General features: G+C 45.3%; 1 protein-coding gene across 3 annotated transcripts in view; it reads right to left on the bottom strand.

Annotated features, from left to right (window-relative positions):
• The window catches only part of TMEM123 (transmembrane protein 123), a 33,146-nt gene extending 8,924 nt beyond the window's left edge, over nucleotides 1-24,222 (bottom strand). The window contains exons 1-4 of one of the 3 annotated variants that reach the window (XM_059721034.1): nucleotides 24,086-24,222; nucleotides 13,401-13,451; nucleotides 11,143-11,223; nucleotides 6,298-6,327 (exon numbers count right to left, since the gene is read on the bottom strand). In XM_059721034.1, the coding sequence (XP_059577017.1) occupies nucleotides 6,298-6,327; nucleotides 11,143-11,223; nucleotides 13,401-13,451; nucleotides 24,086-24,167 (244 nt within the window). In that variant the 5' untranslated portion in view covers nucleotides 24,168-24,222. The remainder of the gene's footprint in view (nucleotides 1-6,297; nucleotides 6,328-11,142; nucleotides 11,224-13,400; nucleotides 13,452-24,085) is intronic. The other 2 variants (XM_059721044.1, XM_059721049.1) reach the window with 2 other exon arrangements.
• Between the last annotated feature and the right edge of the window lie 1,182 nt (nucleotides 24,223-25,404).

The following is a 25,404-nucleotide window of genomic DNA, read 5'->3' as shown; positions in this document are numbered from 1 at the left end:
TACACAGATTTACATGCGATAATCTAGATCATGAGGAATGAACTGAGTATATTTTACGTAAAAGACTGAAATATTCTCCCTGTAAAATCTATCACAAAACCCTAACAAACTTTAGTGATTATTCTTAAATTCATAAATTTCTCTGCAAGATGATAGTGACTATTTATGTTGCACATGGGTTATATCTGTTTCAGTAAACAGATTTCTAAGTCCCAATACTCACTGGAGTGGGAACAGTATATTAGGTATAACTGGAAAATGCACATTTAAGTAATGTTCACAAAGTTCAAAGTTCACAAATTTTAGCACAATCAGAAATGTTCAAGAAAAGCAAAAAATAAGATCAGTACCAATGAATGCTAATTACGAACCCTCTTTAGGAAAATGAGACTATTCAGGAGAACACTTAAGCACGTATTTAACTGAGACAGGTAGTTAGCTGTGTTAATCTGAAGTCAGGCAGAAAGCAGAGTACACCTTACAGACTAACTGAATCAGAGATGCATAAGCTTTCATGAGCAACTGTGAAGTGGGCTTCATTAGATGATTACATATCTCTGATTCAGTTAATCTATAAGGTGCACCTCTTTGGGTCACGGACTCTACATGCGTTTTTGCAAAACCACAGTATTGTCAACCCCACCACGCCAAAAATCATGAGACAAAGGATTTAAAAATCAAGAGATCGGCATGTAAATCATGAGATGCTATTTTTGAAGTGTGTGTGTGTGTGTGTGTGTGTGTGCGTGCGTGTTATTGTGAAGGTGTGGGGGCCTGTGGGTGTGTGTGGGGGGTTTGGAGGCCAGAGAGGTAGGGTCCCCGCACACCCTGGCAGGATGCAGGGTGCTGTGGGTCAGGAATGAGAGGCAGCAGCAGAGCTGTGGGGGGCTGTGGCTTGGGAGCGAGGAGCAGATACATAGAGACACACAGACAGACACAAAGACAGCACCCAGCTGGTAAATGGAGGGAAAGGGTCAGGGGGGAAGAGGAGATGGGCGGGAGGGGGGGGAGGGGAATCAAGTCCCCACAGTGAGCAAAGGAGTGGGGCAGGAGCAGAGGCTGGGGTGAATGGGACTCCAGGGCTGGGACAGGTTGTCCGGAGGTGCAGGGTGGGGGTGGTGCGGCTCCCCACAGCTGCACGCACCCCCAGGGGAGGCATGGGGGACACGTGCACCCTGTGGGCTCTGCGCCCTGCTGCCTTTGCCCTGGGAGCTCAGCTGTGCAATGCCAGTGTGCTTCCTGCGCCAGGTGGGCATGCCATGAGGCCAGCGCGCTCCGTGTCCCCTGCCTGCATGGTGGGCAGCAATGACGTCATATGGCTGAGCTCCTGGAACAAAGGCAACAGGGCACAGAGCCCCAGCCTGTGGCAAGCAGCCTGCCTCTGCCCCATGGGACACACATGCCCCCTACGCCTCTCCCAGGGGTGCGCGCAGCTGCAAGGAGCTGTGCCTCCCGCCATGCTCCGGATGAGCTGCCCGCCACACAACCCACCCCAGGCCCCAGAGTCCCATTCACCCCAGCCTCTGCCCCACTCCCATCCTCACTGTGGGGGCCCTGATCTCCCCACCCTGCCCCTTGCCTTTCCCCCCAGTCCCTTCCCTTCCATGGACTTACCAGCTGGGTGCTCTCTACACCCACCAGAAGGAAAATCCCAAGATTTGAGGGTTGTATCCTGAGATCGTGTGTTAGGGTTGATTTGATTTGGAAATCAGGAGTCTTGCAACTGTTTCGTGAGAGCTGGCATTACTGAAACTAACATATCAAAATCACAGCAATGCTGATTCTTTACATCCACTACTGAAAATGCAGAACAAAAGAAAAATCCTGTTGGATACATATTACAGACACTTGAATTCATCTTGCCTTCCCCAGGAGGGTAAAAGTTAAAGTTAAAAGTGCACCCTGTGTGAAAGCAATTTATATATTCCTCAGTAGGGGACAATCTAGCCAAGATTATAACAAAGAATGGAATGCAGTTTCACAAGTTCTGGCCAGCATTTAAGCTCTATTTGACTCTAGTTGTACTGTTACCAAACAGATTCAATCCCTGAAAAAGAGACAATGAAAGGTTTAGAATAAAATCCTACCACAAGGAGATAACAGATATGAGGAAATTAATACAGGAAGGAATAGAGAAAATTAACATGCTAAATATCTTTTTTAATGAAATACTTTATCCTGAAGTAGATGATTACAGTAAGATTAAACCCAAGACAATCCTGAGAAAAGATCATTCTTTTCCTAAGAAAGAACCAAACTAATGCAAACAAAATTAAAAATATTTTCCCTTCTATATTCCTATTATGTATATAGGAATTTGAGAAGAAGAGCTCTAAGTATAACCTGTTATCTTTGCATTATTTATATAACCATTTATGTCTAAATGTCACCCAGATGTAATGGAATTCTTCTTTTTTACCACGTGAAGTTTTATTTTAGATCATTTATAATTTACAGTAATACTAATGCATTCTTGAAATAGATTATAAATAAAGGGAATGAAGAAAAAGTAATTGGTCTTTAGTTATCTATCTAAACTGACACTCTTGTATAGCTTCTTAAAGCCTTCTATGAAATGTTCTTCTTATGGATAAATTTAAAAATGAAGACATATTGATCTTGGGATTCAAGTCTTCCAAAGACTGAGTAGCACAGCTTCAAATAAAGTTGAAAAAAGGAAAGACAACTGAAAGATGGAAGTACAGAACTGCTGGATTATTTAACTGTTCAAAAGAAAAGTAGTAGAAATCACACTCTGAGATATTTAAAACTACACTGATTAAAGTATTAGAAAATATTGTGCACGGAACACTCCACCACCTCCTCAATAACACTTTTCATTGATTATTTCTTTAATATTGTGGCATAGCACATAATATCCACGAAATACTGTTCAAAGGCAACATTCATTAAAGACGGGAAATCTAGGGCTAGTCCATTCATGTGCTTACCTTGTGACAATTAGGAAACTCAGCTCCTTTATGAAGCATGTGTAAAATACATTAAGTAAAATATAGAACACATTTTAATACTGACTGCAAAGCCTCCAAATGGCATAATCATCTCTAAACAACAAAACAGCCCTTATTGTTAGAAGTTGTTCACTTAAGGTTCAAACTGTAAGCGTGCGCATGGGGGGAAAAAACAGATGGGCTACTGAGCATGGTACTTTGTGGCTGATAATCTTGTGGTGTGAAATGAGCTGGGGTAACACTCATGCGTGTGATGGGTGGGCTGGCAAGAACAATCTTCCCTGCATGCGCCATGACCTATGTTCTCCCAGCCATATGACTAGGTGCAGTGTTCATCCTAAACTAACACTGAGCCAGGCATTTTCTTCAAAGTGAAATCCTTAAATACACTTGAGCAAATCACTACTCCAGGCTGGCCATTTTACCTATGCAATCCAGGAGAAACAATGTGCAAAGTAACCCATGTATTGGGTGTGTAGTCTCACCTCCCCACATTGTAATCCTGGGCTCTCGAGTCTGGTTATTTCCACCTGTGCATTAGCCATCTACATAAGCAATCCCCACTGCTTGTCTGTGCTTCTCTTCAGTAGATCTCAAAGCGCTTTACAAAGACAGTCAGTTTAGTATCCCCATTTATAAAACAGTAAAACCAAGGCAGAGAGAAGTGACAGAGCTCGTCTACAGTTACCCAACAGGCCAGTGAAGACTTAGGTTCCGTACCTGGTTCTGCCTAAATCCCTGTGCAGTGCTCTCGTCTGCTAAGCAGCACCGTCTCTAAGTGCTTACATGCTCTCCGTCATCACAGGACTATGAACCTATCCTCACAGCAGCCCTGGAAGTTGGAGAAGTTACAGTCTCTGTTTTACAGATGGGAAAAAGAGTCACAAACCCATGCCACATAGGCAGTCTGTGACCGAGCCATGCTTTTAATGTAGACTTATTTAAGATACAATATAGCAATGGAAAACCTATTATCAGCAGCGAGCAGCTACACCTGTGAAAACACCTCCATCAAATCACTTATATGGCACCTTACCCTGTTGGCTTAAAGACTGTACAGATATTGCAGAGGACTGGGACCTGAGGCAAGGATTAATAGTTATTTCAGCCCTACTTACACACAAGAGTAATAAGCAAATTCAGTGAGAAAACACCTCCCTATGAATGAAGCCCCTAAGCAAAGATGATGAGGTGTAACACAATCTGTCACTTTTAGATGAGATTGGAAATGGAGGTCCTTTCCAGCTGGGGTCATTAAAGACTGAAAGGGGGCAATAGTCTTCTGACTGATATTTGTCACTCCATTACTTTGTGTTGTTAAAAAAACAGTGAGCACAGGCCATGCCTCATGCAGGAGTCTCTGAATTCCAGTGGTGAGTGAAAGGATTCCTGCATTTGAAAAGCTTTTTAAGTCCTTTGGGAGAAAAAGTTCAATAATATTAAAGAAGGATTTTTTATATCAGTGCAGTTCAGTTTCAGAGCAAACATAACAATGCTTTATAATAAAAATAAGAGAAATGAACTATGACAATTTTTCACTAATAAAAATTGGAAAAATTGCCATAGTTTATGCAACCATCCAATGTAAGTGATGCAACATTAGGACTAATAAACCCAACATTCAAACATCTGGAAATGAACTGTTAGGGTTGTAATCATAAACTTTTACTCCAAATTCCTTAAAAGGGAGTAATCCTAAACTTTTATTCTCTTTCCTTGTGCCTGTGCCTAAAAATAGGGCCTCTCTCTTTACATTGTTACATGATATCTATTAAACAATTCTAATATAATAAAAGCCATACCACTTCCAACTGTGTGTCTGTCTGTCTGTAACACTCTGGGCCAACTGTGCATGTGCTGCTCAAAGCCTTACTCACAGATAGACACACAGGAAGAGGCTGAGGCGGTAGAGGCCAGGGTGTGCTCTGTTGCGTGGGGGAGAGGGAAGGCGCAGTGAGGGGGGGCATAGTTTGCGGCCCTGTGGGGGGCATGGTGCGTAGCTGAGTGGGGGCATGGCATGTGGCACGGGATGGGGGGGCTGGCGCACACCTGCTGGGTGCCACACAGAGAACGGACGTGGGGTGTGTGGGCAGAACCCACCAGCATATGACCGCGATGCGGGGTGCGCCCCCCGCGCCCACTTCTCATGCGGCACCCTGTGGCAGTGTGCCACATGCCCCCCAACCCGTGCACCACGCCCCACCCTGTGCGTCCGTGCTCAGCACCCCCCGCTGCAGCCATGGGGCATGTGGGGCCTGCGCCACACCTTGGGGCTGCTTCTCACACCACACAGCCAGCGAGCACTCCCCATGCCATAGCCGCTCCCCATGCCATGCCCTGCAGCCATGCACCAACCCCTACCCCCTGTGTGGAGTGGGGCTAGACCCACAGCAGCAGGGGGAGTGCGCAGGGCTGGACACGGGTCTCCATCCCCGCTTCGCCCCCTCCCCACCCCCACTGTCATTCATGACGGGCATTTTGCTAACACAATATATCATAAAAGCTGGAATTCCATACACAACTTAACCACCAGCAACCACCACCACATACAGCTAAATTCTATTGTCAAATCATAAAATCATTGGGTTGGAAGGGACCTCAAAGGTCATCTAGTCCAGCACCCTGCAGAGACGCAGGACTTACCATACCTAAACAATCCCAGATAGATGTCTGAGTGCATGACACCTCTGACTTAAAAACACACAACTTAAAACTATTCAGCCATTCCCTGGAAACTTGGTTTATTCTTTATTCAGTGACATACAGAGGTAAAAGCAACTGGAGTCTGAAGTCTGTAGTTGGAGGCATTTGAACCATTTCTATACAAAATGTTTCAGCAGCACGTACAAGGAAGAGTAGATTGTTTTTTTCCCCCATGAACAACTCAAAAACAACTTAGCTGGTTTAATTCAAAAGCCCATCTCAGGAAATAGTTGGAGAAAACTGTAAGCAACCGACGGAGGGAGGCAGACAACCTAGAACTCAATTTAGACTACAGGGGATCAACTTGCAGCTGTTTTAACAATACCGTATCATCTTTCACCTAGGACAATGAACACAGTCATGAAATGGAATAAATCATATTTTACACATTAAACCAAAACAGTAAGTAATAAAATCAATCATATAGAATACAAAGAAAAAGGGACAAGAATTCTTAGTATTAGTTCTGTGAAATTAAAAGCACAACACACAAATGCTGACCAGATCAACATTATACTTTTAAAAAAAAAGCAAAATTAATAATGTATAAAAAGCCTGACTATTTTAAAAAGCTAAACGTGTAACTAGAAAGGATTTCTAGGATTTAAAATGTTACACTTACCCAATGAGGTTGTCTGAATAACATTTTTTGCTGAAACAGAAGAAAAAATTAAATAAGTAAGTCCAAATATAGGAATGCTTAAATATACGAGTCAACTTTTTTGGCACTAACGTGTGCTGAAAGAGCGTCAACTATCTGTTTCTTCCATTTTGTTTTGACTTGCAGATGGCAGAGTGCCTGGCTGCAGTTCCTTCTGCCAGATAAATTAATCAATGATGAAACACCAGGATATAATCCACATTTTATGTCTTTTTCAAATCCCAGTAACAGACACTGGAGCTCTTTGTGCCCTAATGTTCCACTCCAAAGCTCAACAAAGTTAGTGGACGTACTTCTATCAGAATATAGCACATACTTGCTAATTTTCTTAGACTTACATTACAAATCTTTGCCCAGTTTCCCCAGAACATACCACCCCCCCATATGTAAACTCTACTTAGGTATCCAATATTTGCACTTGTTCAAGCCTGGACTCTTGAACTCCAAATCCCAGAGTAGAGAGCTGGCTGAATCTGTAAAATGTCTTTCCTAAGGAGCCACACAGTCACTTTAAGGTCAGTTAACATCATCTTCACTGAATTCTGGGGTTGACAGTGGGCAAAGCTTCCAATTATTAAGTATCTTCTAGTTATGAAGCTTGTAATTTCTTTTAGATCTGCAGACTCAGAGATCTACAACATTGCTTAATGCCCTCCTACTAGAATTATAGTGCACAAGCGTTTCAAATCATAAGATTTAAAAAACTCCATAATTTACAAACACATTAAATTGACTAATGTGGATGAGAATGTAATATAATTGTATGCGATCACACAAATCTGGTTCTCATGCCAGAAATGGACATGCTGAACAACAACATACAAACCATGAGTCAGCACAAAAACATCTGCACTCTTACCCAGAAAGGTTTTGGTAGATTTCCACATTGTTTGCACTCCAATTTATGGCTTTTTAACTTACACCAGCATCAAGACTAAGGTGCTTTCTACCACAATGAGCCTTTTCTATAGCGTATTTTTCATAACCAAGCCTTTTGCTGTTTATTTAGTTTCAATAATTTCAAAGCTTTAGGGAGTGGTTTTCAAAGGCTCAAAAGGGAAGAAATCAACTGGTATGTCTATGTTTTGCTGGGCAGCACTGCACTGAGAAATGCCACAGAGAAGGCACTGAGGCCCCTGGCAGATGTTACACTTAAGATGTGATCAGTCACTTAATCGTATTTTAAATAGTAACCTAGCAACACATTCAGGCACTTAAATGGTGCCACAGAAAGGGAAACCAGCCACAACATTCTTACACAAAAATGTGCAATATTTTTGTGGCTGGTTTCCATCGTACTTTAAATTGAGCATGTGGCACAGTTAGGATGACACTGGAGTCTCCAATCAGCCTGAGGGCAGTCCCCGTCAGCTGAAAATTGTGCCCTACTTGCCAAAGCAGAGACAGCCTGGGACCTTGGTCCTGGACTCCCTCTGCACCATCAAGTTGAAGTTGGGTGCCTGACAGTCAGCTGATAGTTGACTGGATCCAGGACTACACCAGGGCTTGAATCGGCTCCAGTGCAGTACCTGACTGCTGACGTTCAGATGATCATCTGCTGGATCAGGACTGCACCAAGGATCCTACCAGCTGCGGTGTGGTCCCTAGAGCTGGCTGACTATCCGTGGCTCATTGGCTGGTTCCGGAGATCACAATGTGGTCAGCTGGAGTCCTGATGCACTTCTGATCCAGCTCATGATTGTTGGCCAGTTATTGGGATTACTCCATGAGTGGTTGGAACCTCAGTGTGGTCCTGATTCAGCTGAGGATCAACTGATTGTCATCTGTCTTGGGGGACTGTACTGAGGCTGGTTCAAGCCCCCGTGTGGTCCCAGAACCAGCTGACAATCAGCTGATTTGATGGTGTCAACTTAATGGTGCAAGGGGTGTCATGCATCAGCCCAGGCTCCCCCTGCACTGGCAAGTATGATGTGATTGATTCCCAATCCCAAAACTGTGCATTCTGTCATGCAGGTGTGGCATGGTAGGAGGCGCGACTGCTGGGATCAGGGAACAGATCCCACCATACCTTTAAACGAATATCCGTCAGCGGCGGAGAGGTAAAATCTAGTATAGCAACTGTGCAGTATCAACATTTGTGTGGCTACATTTCTTCCAGTTCAGAGCTAGTGTGCACAGTGTGCCTCAGAGCAGGGACATATAAGATTACTATGGAGTAATTTACCTTGGATTTTACTCCACAGTAAGTTTGCTCTGTATTAAGGAGCACATGTCTGGCTCACATGACAAGCTACTAGGTGACAGGGGAGCTGGCCTGCACTGAGCAAACAGTTACCCAAGGTTGAAACTAACTAGAGTAGATCCACAAAACCAATACACCAGCATACTGTTATTCATTTTCTGAAGGTTTAACTATACCCAAATACTAAGTAATTTAGACCATTATAAGACTACATCTTGTCTGTCTCCTCTATTGTTAGTCTGGAGGAATGTCAATATAAGTCAAAGTAACTGAGCTATGCACTTGCACCCTGAGTGCAGCACCTATGTATTCCAGTACGGGGCTGTCTTGTGCCACTGGGATTTATTTGATGGGAGTCCAGCATATAATATTTTATGACTTTGAATAATCTTATCCTTAATATTTTACTAACAAATTTAAGTTGAAAGATCAGAAGAAAAGCATCTACTCTTTTAACTTTCTGCTATGCTTATTATTTTTCTCTATTGTACTCCAATATGCATGGCCAAACCTAGACTGTATTATTTTATCTTTTTACATGAAATAGATGATTACTAATAATGGAGCTAAGAATCATGCACTTCTATTCTCTTTTTATAAGATAAATCCTAATTCTTCTGCTGTTTATGAGAATGTTATATTGTTAACACTTAAAGATTAAATACCTAGAATGGATTCTGTCAATTAAATACGTAGGGTGCATAAGAAAGATACATACACTTAAAGACATTTTGTCCTTTCTTTATGCTGTAACTAGGGACTTCCGTGAAACTGTGTATTTAGTAGATCGTGTAATTGGCAGTCTCTTGTAAAGTAGCCAGTTCCCTGTGAAAGAGTGTGGGGAACCAGCTATGTTAAAAAAGCTGGCACAGAGCTGGCAAAAAGCTGTTTCCTAGAAGGTTGGGAGAGGGGGGAAGGGAGCAAGGAGAGAAAAAAAAAAGGCAGACTGCCTGCCTTCTGAAGCTGGGGAAAAGAAAGAGGTGAGAAAAGTTCCCATCTATCTCTGTCTCTAGAAGTGGAAGTGGGGAGCAAGGAAAAGCCCTCCTGAAGTCCCCTTCTCTTGAAAGGGGGGCAGGGGCAGGATGACAGCCAGAGCAGAGCAAGTCAGAGAGGCTGAGCCCCTGATGTCCTCTCAGTCCAGAAGCTAGTCAGGGGTCAGTCTGCGAAGCCCAGAGAGCTTTAAAAATGCTTGCAGGGACACTGCTGCAGCATGCCTGCTTGCTTGTGCCTGACAAAGAGCAGGCATGAATGCAACCTGCAACCTAAGCCTGGATGTGACTAGGAGTCGCAGCATCAATGGGCACCTGGAGTCGAAGGTGCACATAAAAAGGAAAGCTGCAGAGGCTGACAGTCAAAAGAAGCAGCAAGTGACCACATCCAGGTCATCAGTCTAGGAGAAGGCGAGAGGAAGACAGCCTGTGGTCAGCTGGGACAAGCTCAAAAGGGACTAGATACTCAAAGGAAGGTCTGGTGGTTTGGGTAGGACTGCAGGGTCCCATAGCGCTTGGGAGGGGTGCACAGAGCATGCCCAGAGGGGCGATCCCAAAGAAGCCACGAGGGCGATCCCATTCATGCCAAAGCACAGACTGGGGTCTAGAGGGCCCAGTACCCAGAGCAGGGCAGAGACTGGGGCCAGAGGCCTAGTAGCCCGAGTAGGGGCAGAGACAGAGGCCTCGGAGGGCCAGATAAGAAGCTGGGGACCCAGTGGATTGAAGCTAGAGGGCTCAGCAAGACAAAATGGGGCAGAGCCCAAGAAGGCCAAGGCCCTGACATGGAAATGATTGCAGGCTTGCTCTAGGACCCTTAAGCAGCCTCCATCCAAATAAAATAATAATATCAAAGGTGTGATGGGCTAGAGCCAGGGCAGGGATTGTGTGGCCACCAGGGGGCGTCATGGCCACCCCTGGAACCTGAACCTGTTAATTACATACATTGACTTTTCTTCCTATATACATCACAAAGTAAGAATTTTCCTACTCCTTTGATCATAGTACCCCACAGTCTGAATAGCTTATAAAGATTTATTTGCCTCCAAGGTCTGGGAGAAAGAAGTTAACAACAGTGCATGAAAACAGGTCCCTTTTATAGGACTGTACCATCTTCTGATACAGGGTATGTGGACACTGACCACATTACAATGGCAAAATCTATCATGGAGCACTATCCATCCAGCATTATCCATTTCCTGTGACACTGATTCACATTCCCAAGGCTATGGTGAGTATTAAGAATCAAACATCCACTGCTATACAGTTTCATTCAACCACAATGGAGTGACTTTTGCTAATGTGCAAAAAAGACTCAGGATTAACTTAAGGTGCTTTAGGGTTTGCTTTTCTGATATCTCTTAGTATAGCATTGGGGAAGTCAGATCTTCTGGCTAGGAAGATACAGGGTACAGCATCATTTTTAATTTTAGCAACAGTATAATCTTACTTGGAAGGTCTTTTAATGTTGTCTTCCCATGTTAGAAGATGTTAATGCTCCTTTCACACATACTTCTTTTACCTCTGTTTTTCTGGAGATTTGTTTGACTTTTCTGTTTGACAATTTTTGTGCTTGTGTACAGAGTTGCAGGAACTAATGAGTTATCAGACACTCACCTGTTGTTGAAGAATGGGGGGTTGTGGCTGATGGAGATGTAACTGAATGGGGTACATTGCTTGGACTGGATCCTCCCTTATCTTATTAAAAAAAAACAACAAAAAATGGTGAAAAATTGACCTATCTGTGTTTAAAACCTGCCACTTTGGCTTGAGACTAAACAAGCCTTTCCTCAAAACATCCATATAACTGCCAGCCACCGCTACAATCAGAGTAAAAAGCCCCCTTTCCCCCTGCAGTTGGTGGTAATTTTGCCACTGATTTCTACTGCAACAGGATCAGTGCCACACTTAGATCCCCAGTGGCAGTGATCCCCAAACTTCCTGGGTTGGAGACCTTAACAGTCACATCCCCTGACTTCCCCTCGTCGTTTCATGTTGTGTCATAGCTGATGCACTGGTGACTCTTTTGCTGGTTTTGTCTTGGTTTTGTATTTTTAAAAAATCATGTTTGCAAAAATAAGAATGGAAAAGTGAAGGCAAAGCCCAGAAGGCTTTGCCTTCACTTTTCCATTTTCTCTCCCTGTTCCTTTCCTGTTCATTCTCCCCTCTCCTCCTGTGTTTTTTTTGTTGTTGTTGTTACAGACCAGGTCTACACTAATGGCTTTTGCCACTACAGTAATGTTATATATGGATGCTTTTTTTAATGATACTCTAATCCTGGGAGATGCACGGTTTTGCTTGTACTGCATAAGCTGCATCTACATTAAAAGGATTTTACAGTAGATCAATACATGCAATGAGAATAGGCGTTGGCCATTTTCTCCTTCCTTCCTTTGTCTCATTCTTTCAGTTTCTCTCTTCTTCCTCTCCCCCCATTCTCTTTTTTTTCTCTCAGTATTCTCTTTCTTTCATCTCTCATCCTTTTACTACTTCTGCTTTCCCAATCCTGTTTCCCATTGTCCATTCAGCCCTAACTTTCAGGTTTCCATCAGCAGTTCTTATCTTGTTCCCCCCTGCACGTGTGTGCTGGTGATGTTCTGTCGGTTCAGTGTTTCAGGCTGTTCCTTCCCCATGTTCCGTGTCTTATCCATCTCTCGGAAGTTAATGCTGCCAAGTACTTCACAGCCATTGCTCTCCAACTCCACATCTTTCCATAGTGATTGAAGGGAAACTATGGTATGAGTGTTACCTCAGAGACAGCTGGAGGTAGCAGGAGCAGCTTCATTGAAGCCATGACTAAGAAGTAAGTATATCCCCATAAAAGGGTCTGACGTCCTTTACACCAGGAATCACCGCTCAACTACAAATAGGCAATTACTGAGTTAACATTTTAAAAGAGGTGAGACAAGCTACATGCATGCACATAGGCGCATATTGTAGTGTAATTCTGACTTGGGGTAAAAACAATTTTCATGGATTCTTGTTAGTGTGCCTTTCTTATAGAGGCTGCACAGAGTAGTGCAACTGTATTGGGGCCAGTCATGGGTGAGAGGTCACCTTAACGCTAGAATTTCCTATACTCTGAGTACTTAACTGTGCAACCTGGGCCCTATATTTGGTCTTGGATTAGATACCCATTCAGCATAGCAGGAAAAAAAACCCCACCATAGTACACAGCCTGCATGGAACTTGAGTCAAGGTATGCAGAAGTAACCATAGTAGTTGGTGGAAGATAGAGGAGTGAGTGAATGAGTGGCTACATTTGCTGCTGGCCTGCAGGTTGGACAATGATAGCTAATGAAGAAGCAGGGATGGAAGAGTGTCACTTCAGGATACATCTCTGAGTTCGTACATCCCCTAGGATGAGATAGCATATGAAACACCTTTTGCTCAGGGCTGTACTTTTTTTTCGTATACTTTTTGTAGGGAATCCTCCAGATATGGCTGCGTTCAGCCTGGAACCTAGCCACTTTTCTATTTTATTTTTAATTTAAGAATCAAATCTAAATTGGGAACTAATGCTTCCACTTCCTGGATAGAGGCTTTTTCCATACAGCTGACATTAATGGAGCTGCATACATAGTAGCTTTACCTTTTTTGCCTCTTTTCAATTAAATGTGCGTATGTGTGTGTATGCATGCTCTGAACAGTAAATTTTCATACTTTATTCCTCCTCCCATGTATTTCTGCTGCATTTACCACAGTTCCATCCTGCTGCTCTAGAGAATATGAAAGCAGTAAGGACTTAAGCTGAGTTATGCTACATAACCAGGGCATTTAGTATAAATTATGTTTTCATTGTCTGCTTTCAAATTAGGAGTATGGAAAAATATACTGTATATTGCTTCTCTGTGGAACAAAAAATTAACACTTACTTTGATTAGAATGTTCTGAAGGTTTTTGTGAGGTTGTAGTTACACCTGGGTCTTAAAAAAAAAAAAGAGAGAAGTAAGAGGTTTTACCTGCTTTTTTAAATAAACATCAATAAAGCATGTATTTCATGCTCCAAACACCTTACAAAAATTAGAATTCTACATTGGGGAGCAAAGGTATAAAAACCTGAACAGACTAGAATAAAATGGCCTGCTCTCAGCACTCTAAAAATGACGTACCTACCAGCAGACATACCAATAAAAGACAAAATATTATTGAACAGAATGTTAAGCTTCAAGAAATCACCTCCCCAAATGTCCAGGTAAAAAAAAAACATTTTCTCTTAAATTGTATGTACAGAAGTGCAAGGTACAAGGCCAGATACCCTCCTTAAGTAGCATCAATGAAACTTCTAGGTCAGCTACAGCAGAGAGGGAAGAATGAAGAGACATAAAACTTGCATGTCTTTTCTTTCCTAGTGTTTTTGTAGCAGAGGCAGGTGAGCCTGTGCCAGGAGGTAGTCCATATATAAGCAGTATGAATGCTTATATATGAATGCACATAATGTAACTAATGTAACTAAAGAACTCACACAGCTAGCTAGGAGACCGTGTTTACAGAACTTGGTAACCTAGCAAGAAAGCAAATGTTTCCCCCCACCATCAGACAGAGATCCTCACAAGATCTTACAAGTCTTAGCAATTATGAAACCTCATTTTAGGAGTCTTACTTCCTAGTGAAGATCTCAGAATTATGAGGTTTGCGGATTATGTGTGTGTGTTAACTAGTTCCCACTTCAAGACACTGATATTACAATAAGAGAAATACAGTAGATGGGACATTTAATACGTTGTTTTACAATAAGGCTGCAATTCTACAGACTGCCTGTATTTACAGCAGAATGGAAATTGAGTTAAAATGTTTCCCGAGAAGGATCCAATCTTGCAAAACCTCCTAACCTATTTCAATGGGATATTTGTCTGGAAGAAACTTTGCAGAGAACTCTATTTTCCCTGGTAGTCCAAGAACAGTTTTAATTTCTTAGCAGTTAATTTAGGGTTTTTTGTCTCTGCTAATCACAATCTTTATGTTAACTGATTCTATGCAATTGCAATCACGTGTTCTTTGCATTAAGACCAATAATCTGCCTACATAAATGAATGCTCATTATCTGATTTACTAAAGTTTTTGTCGTGCTGGGAGGTATTAATGGATCTCACCAAAGGGGTCTCTGACCTACAGACAAGAACAGATTTTTTCAAAGTTGGTAGGTATGCTAACCACTCTTTTCTCAGATGCTGTTAAAGTACCTAGAATATAGTAAGGCTCACTGCCCAGAAGGTCTGCTTTAGTTTTATCTTTATAAAGTGAAGGACCAATTAAGACATTTCATGTACTCATAGAGGAAAACAGTAGGAAATCAAGGGAACAGCAGGTCGGAAACTATGCAATGCATCTCTGGTTCGCAGAGGTGTAGGTTGTAGCCGTGTTGGTCTAAGGCCGTAGGCAGACAAGGTTCATTGGGTAAATCCAATATCTTTTATTAGACCAACTGCACAGTTAGTCTTTAGTTCTCAACCTTTTTAGACTTGAGGCACCCCTTGCTAGACTCAAGACACCCCTCAGAAGTGCCAGCTCTTAGTTTTCGATTATTTTTTGACTACAGAAATATAATCGAAGTCTTCTGTTACTCAGAAACCCCACAACAGGTTCCAGAATGTTCACACTATGACTTTGTATTGGAAATCTCTGGGTTTATCTTGTGACATGTATAGGAGTCTGCACAATGAACAGTACTACTATTGAGCAGTATCCTTTAAAAGGTCTTATAGCACCCTGATTGAGAATAAATGCAATATATTATGCAACAAACAATTCCTGGGACTGCAAAAACAAGCCCTAGGATGTTGTATGATTGCAAGTCTGTAGAGGGGACAGGGCACAAAAGCAAAAAACACTAGAAAAGTCTGTGAAACGTAAGAGAAAAGACTTGTGAGGTATAGTAATAGAACAGAGATTCTTGGGGCATAAAACAAACAGCAGAGGAAGCTGGAAACTGGGCAAAGAGCAATGCCATTGGCTACTAGTATACTTTGATCTCGGAAACAGGTCTTTGTGTTTATTCATTGTAAATGAATAGGATTGAACTAAACAAATGCCTGACACTTCTTTCTCCTCTTATTACAGACAAACCTTCATATTATGTCTAACTACCGTACTTTGGCAGAAGGGATAACACCATTTCATCAGTAAGTCTGCTGTGTTCCTCCATCAGAAACACCAGTAGACACATCTTGAAATACAGCTATTTGTGGTTTACTGCACTGAAGGCACTGAGCCTGAATGAAAAACACTTCCTGTGCAACTCTCAGATGGTGTCTGTCAGTTACTCTTATCATCTGAGCATACTTGTGTTGTTTTAATGCATGAAATACCACAGATCTGAGGCAACCTAGCTTGGCTGGATAATACAGAAGTAAACCTTGTGTATATTCAGACTGAATGCAGTTCTTTCAGTTTCAGGTGGCAACGGTCTAAGAGTCATTTCCAAGGTTCATGGCCTAGTGAAGATGAAAGGGGGTGTACATACAGGGGTTAGAAATCTTCATGTGCATTAAATAGATAAAAGGGTTTCAGATAAGCACAGCCTGTCACTTGCACAAAATGTAAAGGAGCAAAATTTAAAATGTATTTTATTCCACCTATTAAATAAGGCCCTTGTATCTGAGCTGCACACGGGGGTTTGGGCCAGGGACCTCCAGAGCTAACAGACTGCAACAGGTGAGCATAAGCTAGCTGGGTCTGTCCTGGACTCCTATGGTTTGTAGGTCAGGAACAGAAGGGGACTCACTGAGTTACATAAACACATTTAAAAACATGCTTACAGCAAAGCATATTTAAATATTTCAAGATGAGGGCCCAAATGTGATTAGTCCTAGTGTTAGAGGTAGCTGGCATATGTAACCTCATGTTCATTAGAAGCCCAGCTTCACCAAATGGAAACAACTTGTCCCAAAACACCATGTGATGCTACGGTTCTTCTACAATTGCAGCGAAGTGGACAAGGTATTAGGTTCGTTCTGGAGTTATATAGCCTCTGCCAACAGGATGCTGCGTCCCTGCTAGTGCACAGTCTACCCAGAAGAACTCTGGTTAAGATCTACCCTCCCTCTGCAGAAGCGGGTGGCACTGGGTGCTGCCTGAAAGCTAGGATGGCCAAGGCAGCAGGGAGTTAAGATGAATCTAACTATCCCATCCACCTGTGGAGAGGGAGCACCAATGAATCCCAAAGTGTAAATCTGTTCCTGCCATGTGGAAACCCCAGCATTAACAGGGAAAAATCAAAGCCAGCATTTGGGAGACATGACAGGTTTAATAGGAAGGCCATTTCCTTTGAAAACTGTCTGAAGGGTTTCTGACAACTTGAACACCAAAGACCCGAGGGCCTAGAAACTCTACATGTGTTGTAACCTGTTCGATCTGGCAAGGACTGGGTCCTTTGAAAGGTGGCGACCATGGGGCTAGGGATCTGAACAGTTAAACAATTAATTGTTTAACTGATCAGCTCAGTGATAGGGTCTAACTTACCCCTTATTGTTTAGCCTGGGGCTGTGCACTCCAGGAGGGAAGGGGGGGCGGGGGGGAAGCCTTGAGGTGCCCCAGCAAGAACTGGAAGGTGGCGGGGCAGGAGGGAGGAAGAGGAGGGATGACTAATACCTAATAGTTAGGCTAGGCGTGAAGGAAGGGAGAGAAAAGGGAGGGGAGGGGTTGCACGTTCCCCCCCTCTCAGCGCACCGGCAGCTGCTGTGGGCTGGTAAAGCCCCTGGCTGGTTCCTGCCTGCGTCTCCCGTTTCTACTCCTTCCCATGCTGCTGCAGCTGGCCCCAGGAAGCTGCTTGGTGGTGGTTGCAGCCCCTCACTGGCTGCTGCACAACTGGGGTTCCTGAGCTGTGCTGCCTGCCTGGCAGGGCTGCTTTGGCCCCCGGATCCCCATGCTGCTTGGGGTGGGTGGGTGCAGCCCCTCTACCATGACAGGGTAGGAGGGCAGGGCAGGTGCTGGCCCAGAGCTCAGCACCCTCTCCACCCTCCACTTCACAGAGCTATGGACTGGAGCTCAGCGCTGCTGAACCCATCCCCATCCCTGTGCCCAACTGATTAATTGTTTAACCTGTTGTAATTACAGCAGGTTAAATGAATATTTTTTAAATTGGTATTTACATCCCTACATGGGGCCTAGTGTTGCCATCACTCTCCCCTCGCTACTGACCTGGAATGCCAATGGGAGTCCCATGACCTGAATTTTGGTGGTGGACCTCACCCCTGAATTCAACAAGAGCCTTAAATTTGACAGCCCTGCTATAGGCTAACAAGCCTGACTGAATTATGTCTCCCATGATGCAGTGCATTCGTCCCCCTGAGTGACAGGGTGCATTGGGAAGTGTCTTCAAATTCACAGTTTCAATGACACAACTATATGCAGGCTTGTTACAAATATACTTAAGGAATCATGCAAACAGTGTATGGAAGTTCCCTAAAAAACAGGAAGAGGAGGCTCCTTAAAAAAGCAGCCCTCCACCTCAACCATCTGAGACCCATAAAACTGCTGTCTTTTCTTGCTGCAACCAAAATCCTTAGAGACTAGACTAAGAGCCAAACACCCTGGCTGTTTTTTTGGTTCTAGAGATAGGGCTTGAAGGCTGACAAAAGTTCTCATTTCTGGGTAGCACAGTCTAAGATGCTATATATTGGTTTTCATACGTATTGCCAACTGAAGTCTTGGAGCACAATGAACATTATCCAGTGATGATCGGGTCTTTTTTTTTCTGAACCATGCATTGTGCTTTTCTCTGGGGAATGTGCCATTTGAAGAGGTCATAAAGTCAGCTTCTGGGCATATTGAAGCAGATGCTTTCCCAGGGCCTGGTGTGACACCATGTTACAACAGGAAAAATGGTGAGATGGAAGGGAGTAGCCTTCCTCATTCCCATCTAGGGATGTAAATATTGTTTAAAATGCTATCCATTTAACCTCTTCCAAGTATAGCTGTTAAACAGGTAACTGATAAGCCTTAGTGACCTCTGGTAGGAATGGCTCCAGCCCCTTATATCTTCATCATGCTCCCAGTGCTGCACAGGTCCCAGGCTGGTGGCAGGGAGGGAGCTGCAAGCAGGTGGTAGCAGGCATGGCTGAGTCACTAGATGGTGCTGCCCAGCTGCAGACCAGCAGCTTCCCCTCGCCCCCACAGGCAGGGGCTGGGGGCCTCTCCTGTGCTTGGATCCCCATCCCACCACTATGAGGCAGGGCCTTCCTGCTGCAGCACCCAGAATCCTAGCTGCACGGTGGATCTGCCTGACCCCTGCTTCAGTGGCGGGGCCTGAGCAGGGTCACGAGCTCCCTGTACCTCCAGCTATGCTTGTGCCGCTACAGCCCAGACCTGAAGACTCTTTTGTGTTGCTGGGCTGGGTCCTCCCCAGTTCATCCCAGGGCAGGGGGCGGTCTGGTCCCAGGTGGCCTCTGCCATGTGCGTTGCATCCTTTCCCCTCCTGCCCATGGCACTGGGGCTGTGTGGGGCCTGGCCCAGCCTGGAGGTAGGGCTGAGTACACGGCTGGCTTAGCCTGAGGATGTGCCGTGGTAGCTGGAGCAGGCAGCATCGGGTCTGGGGGGTTGCTGCCAGCCCCTTGCACAGTCAGCATGGTCCCAGGGCATTCCCGGGGGGCGGCAGCAGGGATCCCAGAGGGAGAATTAGAGGTGCAACAGCCTCCCAGGCTGGAGCTGCTACCCCTCAGGAATGTCCTGGAGCTGTGCACACAGCACACCCAGCAGAGGCCACCCCACTGGGACCAGATCCCACCAGCTGCCAGGGTGAGCTGGGGGCACAGAGGAGCCTTCAGGTCCAGGTTGTAGCTGCACAAGTGTAACTGGAGGTGCAAGGAGCCCATTTCCACACCTGGGCCCTGCCTGCCTACAACTCACTCCCTGCCAGTGGCCTGGGACCTGCACAGCGCCAGGAGCACAATGAAGACGTAAGGGACCACGGCCGTTCCTGCTGGTGTTCAGTAAACAGAAAGTGGGAAGCGTTATAAATATAATTGTCATTTAATCGTTTAACTGTTTACATCCTGTTTCCCATCTAGGGAGTGGTAGTGATCCCAAAGTTGAGAACCCATTACCTAGAGTAGGATTTCTCAAATTGTTTGAACTAATGTACCCCTTTCAAACCTTAATTTCTTGCAAGTTAGCATATGGCCTTATTAATTGATGAGGGAGTCCAATGCTTACTTATGGACAACTGGATTTAGTCTCCTGGACCACTAGTGGTTAATGGGCCCAGTGACCCAGAAGGATGATAACAGGGAAGCAACAAAGCATGAGCAAGTGCACAAGTAGCCCACACCTTTGTACACCAAATGTCATAGTGTATATCAGGGCTATGTGGAAGATAGGACTTGTGCTGAATGTATGTAGTTTGCAGGCATCTGGGTGTTTCCTTTCTCAGAGTGTAGAGCAGATAAGTATACAAAGGGCAGAGTTTTGCTTCAGGTGTCTGAACTATGGCTTTGAACAGGCATTCACTTCAAACAGGAGACATTTTTGAGAAATTTCCCTCCACAGAAATCGTTCTGGGAAGGGGAGCAGATAGGTTTTTAGTGTGCAGCTGCCCCCTCTCCCCTGCTCTCCAGATCTTCTCCAGACCAGCGATCAGTCTGGGGAAGGTGTAGGTAGCAGGCTGCTCCATTCCTTCGACTCTTGGGGAAAGGCAGTACTGGGGCAAAGCCCCACTCCTTTCCTAGACCAGGGACCCTGGTGGGGCTGGAGGCACAGGGCTCAAGTGCTGCGTCAAGGGTTAAAATTTCACCCTAGGCGGCACTTCAAAGCCAATACCTGCAACCACCCCAGAACAGGGAGAACAGAAGGGCAAAACCCAGAGGCAGTTGCTGGTCTGAAGAGGTAGAGAGCAGCAGTGCAAAGCACCCAGCCTCAGGAAGTCCCTGCTGCTCCCCTCCCCACCTGGACCAGACCAGGAGGGGAGCATACAAATAACATTTGTTCTTGTGAGAGTTGCTCTGGTAGGGAGGATCTTCCAAGTTGACACTAGAAGATCTTCTCCTGGAATAGGCACGTTTCCTCCAGGAGAAACTGAATATATGCTTGTCATTTCTACCCAGGGAGTGGCAGCTCTCCCAGTTGAAATGTAATGCCAGTATCTGGCCTCTGCTTTTCCACTTGTTCTTTTTTATTTAAAATATGACCATTAATTTTCAGTCTCCTGGATTTTACATGATGGCATGTTCTGTACTTGTTTTTTGTTTTCCACTCAAGGACTTGATATATATTTGTTGCCTTAATAGTAGATTAAAGTGACAGCATTCATTTGAAACTCAAATTCTGTTTGAACATTGGAAGCCCGCTATAGTTGCCATCCTTCCCGCACTGGGCATTTGGCAGAGTACTGGGTATCCTTTCCAAACTGCCCTTGTACTGAAAATTGGTGTCATTTTCACCCTTACTGAAATAGGTATAAGCATCAACAGCAGGAAAAAAACAGAACAAAATGATTTTTTAAAACAGAATATGGTATTTAAGGTGCACACTGTAAGTACTTGGAAATGTAAAATACAAGGGGTAGTTAATGAAGTTACGTCTGGATACACAACTTGTAATTTTTATCTATGTACCACTCTGACCTTTTTATCAGCCACTTAAAGTCATCTAGAGTAGTGGTTCTCAACCTTGTTTGTACCAGGACTCATGGCCAGTCCCGACACAGTGCCCCTCATGCCTGACTCTGTCCCATGCCCCCAAGCCCCAGCCCTTCAGCATGTGGGGCAGGGGGTGGGTGTGAAGCATGGGGGCCCCAAGCAGCCCCTCACAGGCTGCAACTCTGCCAGCCTGCAAGGGAAAAGCCACATTTTTCTCCTTTAAAAGAGAATCCATTTTTTTTAAGTTTGTTCATGACCCTTTCATATATATGATTCCTGTGACCCATTTTTGGGTCACAACCCACGGGTTGAGAAACACTGATCTAGAGCCTTTCCATTGCCTTTAGACCAGGTTTTGGTGGCTTATTTCCCTACACTATCAGTAGGGACCTACTTAATTCATGGCCAAAGGAATTTTCACAGCTTAGTTGCAGCACAAAGACCCCATTTCATGGGCATTTCCCAGCAGCCCTGACCCTTGGCGCTTATTGGAGAGGCCACCGGGGGGAGGACGGACAAGTGGGTGGCCACTGCCTTGGCTGCTGGCTACACTTTGTGCAGCCCCACCCCTCGCCACTGCTTGGCAGAGGGGCCCCAGGGGAGGGAGGAACAAGGAGGTGGCCATCATTTTGGCTAATGCCAGCCCTTTGGGTGCTGCACCCCTCATGTCTCATATTACTTAAGCGAGCACTCAAGGTCGTGCATTGGCTTACAAAGACAGATCATGCTATTTCTCATGTAAAACAGAACCTCCATTGCATAAAAACGTCATAATACATTAACAATGCAATCAAGTGAATACAGATTAAGTTTCTTCAAAACAGCATGTTATTTTACTGGGACAAGGGAGAGTTGTTTTCTATTTAAAATGAGATTTGAAAGCCTGTTACAGTCCTCCACTTGCTTTCCCATTCCAATTTCCATTACAGTTTCACCACAGAAAACACAACGTAAAATCTTTAACGGTGTATGTTGAACAGAAGTGGCAAGTCAGGACTGCTAGACCACTGATACTTCTCTTCCGTTTTTGATGTCAGGTTAATTTTTTGTACCTTGTTTCTGGTTACCTAGTAAAGACCAAATTATTGTGCTTTGCCTCTTTGAGGGCAGTTGTGATATTCTGTCTGCCTAGGGTTTGCTATTACTCATCATGGTATAAACATTTTCTGAGGATCATCACCGTGGGCCAAGTCAGGGCCGAAAAGGAGAACTCCACAGGCATGAGAATGCAGCAGACTTAGAACAAGCATTATTGTAACACCAAATTAGTCCCTTCCCTTATGTCAAGCAGTAATGTCACAATTGCAGAAAGGGCAGCAGACAGTTTTCTTGCCCCTGCTTGAAGATCAGCAAACATCCGGAGGCAGTGCTGTAACTATTTCCTCCCCTGATTTTTGGCACTGCTACACAATGGCCCTGACATTAGAGCTCTTCCCTCCCCTTTCTCTTCACATCCTGAACAGGCCTCCTTGAATAATTCAAAAGGAAGACCTGCGACAGAAAGAGCTCCTTGCAATGTGTTCTTGTTGCTGCTTTCAACTGCAGCTTTGCTTATAAACTTCACATACTTAATCATCATCTTTGCACCCCTTGTGCCCTTATCTGTGAGTATGTTTGTGCACGAGGAGGAGGTGACAGCAATTCCAGGACAAATCTGGGGTGGAAAGAGTGAGGTCACGATTTCTTTCCTACTTGTTGAATGATGAGCACAAAAAAAATAGCAGGTTCTTGTCTCCTCCAAAGGAAGAAGGCTTCTTTTTGGCTCTTCATTCAGAAATACTATAAATATTAAGTTTCATTTTACCATCCGCAAAAATCTCAACCCTTAAAGAGGCTGAAGGATGGTTGTTTATAAAAATACCTTTTCCCCTGCTGTGTGCAAGGCACCTGAACGAGATGTAACCTAACACAACTACAGCTTTAAAGTTTTCTCAGGAGGGCAGGAGATTTTATTCAATCATATTTCACTTCTTTGCCATCTGTGCCATCATAAAGCCAGTAGTGCAAGAGTCCAGAAACCAGGTGAGAGGCAATGACTTTTTTTTTTTTTTTAAAGCAACTTTTCATGTTTCAAGCCAATTCAAGCCCCAATCCATGAATTAGTTCAGAACTGTAAGTGGCTCTACAACTGGCAAGCATCCTCCACCCCCACTGGAGGCTTCAGATATTTCCAAAGTCTTTCAGGAGCCTGGGGTTCGGACGCCCCCAAGTTTCACCTGCCCTCAGCCACACGGCTGCAGGAGCCAGCTAGGGAGGAGGTGAGAGGCAATGAATTCTTAGGGTGAAGGTCAGCAGGGCTGAGCTTTCTCCACTGCCCCCTGCCTGCTCCCCGGTATCCCGTCCCTTGAAGGGCGATTCCTACCTCTCCCGCAGCTGGCTCAAATCCTTCCCCAGCAAGCGGGAAACCTGCCGCACCCCAGACCCAGCTCCGTGCTGGGGTGCAGGCGGCCCCTGCACCCCCGACCAGTGGCTCTCAGCCTTTTTCATACCAGGACCCATACGTAAACATGGAGGGCCAGTCCCGACCCAGTGCCCCTCACTCCCGCACTGTGCCTAGTAGGGTCCGGAGCATGGGGGCGGGGGGCCAAGCAGCCCCTCGCAGGCTGGGACTCTGCCAGCCGACCAGGGAAAAGCCACGGTTTCCCTCGTTCTTCTCCTTTAAAGCAAAATGCATAAAGTTTGTTGCTTTATTTTTAAAACCGGTGACTTTTTTCTTTCGTAACATACTCTTGCTGTGATTCTCCGCCTTTTGGAGACTCGAGGCAACTCTTCTGCACCACCCGCGACCTTGGGCTGATGCCAAGGTGACCCCCGGTGCCACCTTCTCTGCACGTGGGGTCGTGCAGCCTCCGGAGTGGTGGCAGCGCCCAGGCCGAGGAGGAGGGCGGGCGGCGTGGGGCTGCGCAGCTCCCAAGGGACCCGCCTCGTGCAGCCCCAGCCCGGAGGCGGCTTTCCCGGACCTGCCCGCGCCGCGCGGCCCCACTCACCCTGCGGCGCGGAGAGGCCGGAGGCGGCGGCGGCGGCGAGGAGCGGCGGCAGCAGCAGCAGCAGCAGCAGGCGCGGGGCCATGGCCACGGCCGGGCGGGGCCGCGTGCTCGGACCTGCAACCGCCGCCGGGCGCGCGGGGCGAGGGCGCCACGTGACGGGGCGGCAGCGCGCGTCTTCCCCGCCCCGCCCCGCGCGGCTCCGCCCGAGCATCCCCGGCAGCGTCCTGCCTGCCCCACGGGGAGCCCTGCGGGCCGGGTTGGGCCCATGGCACAGACGTTGAGCACCTCTGCTTCACACCAGTGCGTCTCCACCTTTTTTATCCTCAAGGCAACTGCTCGGCATTTAGCAGGACCCCACCCGGCTCCCTCCATTTATTTTGGACTCTGGAAAAGTAATAGAGCGGGTCTGTTGCAGAAAGCGCAGAAAGACCCCGGCAGGCGCCACGCCACAGTCCCTGTTTGAAATCTCTGGGTTTGTCTTGGGAACCGTCTGTCACCTAACAGCACGCGTCTCGTTCAGCACCCTTAAAAGGATATCACATCAACCTGGTTTGAGAATCACTGGCTTAGAGAGTAAGGGAATATACTTTGCATCTAACGGGGGAAACCTGTACAGGTGTCCCTCGCGCTGTGCTGTACATCCGTTCCTGGAAAACAGCGCCAATTCGCATGAAGGGAACCCACTTTACAATGTAACACATAGGGATACTACTTTTCAAGACCTCCACTGTACGGACCCCCAGACCCATTTCTACCACGTTTACCAGACAGTTTTGGTACTCACCAACAGAGACAGGACACACAAGAACAGGACACTATCAATAATGGGGATGGCAACAGCATACTATATACTACACATACAGAAACTCCCACATAACAAGTACCTGTGCCCTAGACCTGGACTACTACACCCAAGTGCAGCTCAGAGAAGGTCAGAGACTTTCAACTTTAAAAGACAAATAAAACTTTTGCCATTGACAAAAATACCTATAAATGTCCTATAAGTATTTTCTTAAAAACCCTAGGTTTTCTGCAAGTAATCGTCATGAGAAATCCACATTCACAGTTAGGTCTCCTTCTGCATGGCCCTAGCTCTCCTAACAACTTTATTGATCAGTGACATATGTAAGTAAAGGATTGTTCAACACAACTACGTCCAGTATAACATAGCTCTTTTAAGACAAAGTGAACAGGAGCACAGATCCACACAGGAGACTATATTTTGATGCATATCACTCCCACAATGCACCGCACAAATCAGCTGACTGGGGGCTTCTACTACGCTGATCTCATAAGAGTGAATTTACTTTGCATATAAC

This window comes from Alligator mississippiensis, chromosome 1, assembly GCF_030867095.1.
Source record: "Alligator mississippiensis isolate rAllMis1 chromosome 1, rAllMis1, whole genome shotgun sequence".
NCBI lineage: Eukaryota > Metazoa > Chordata > Crocodylia > Alligatoridae > Alligator > Alligator mississippiensis.
The sequence above is the reverse complement of the archived record's forward strand: the minus strand, read 5'-3'. Positions and strand labels throughout refer to the sequence as shown.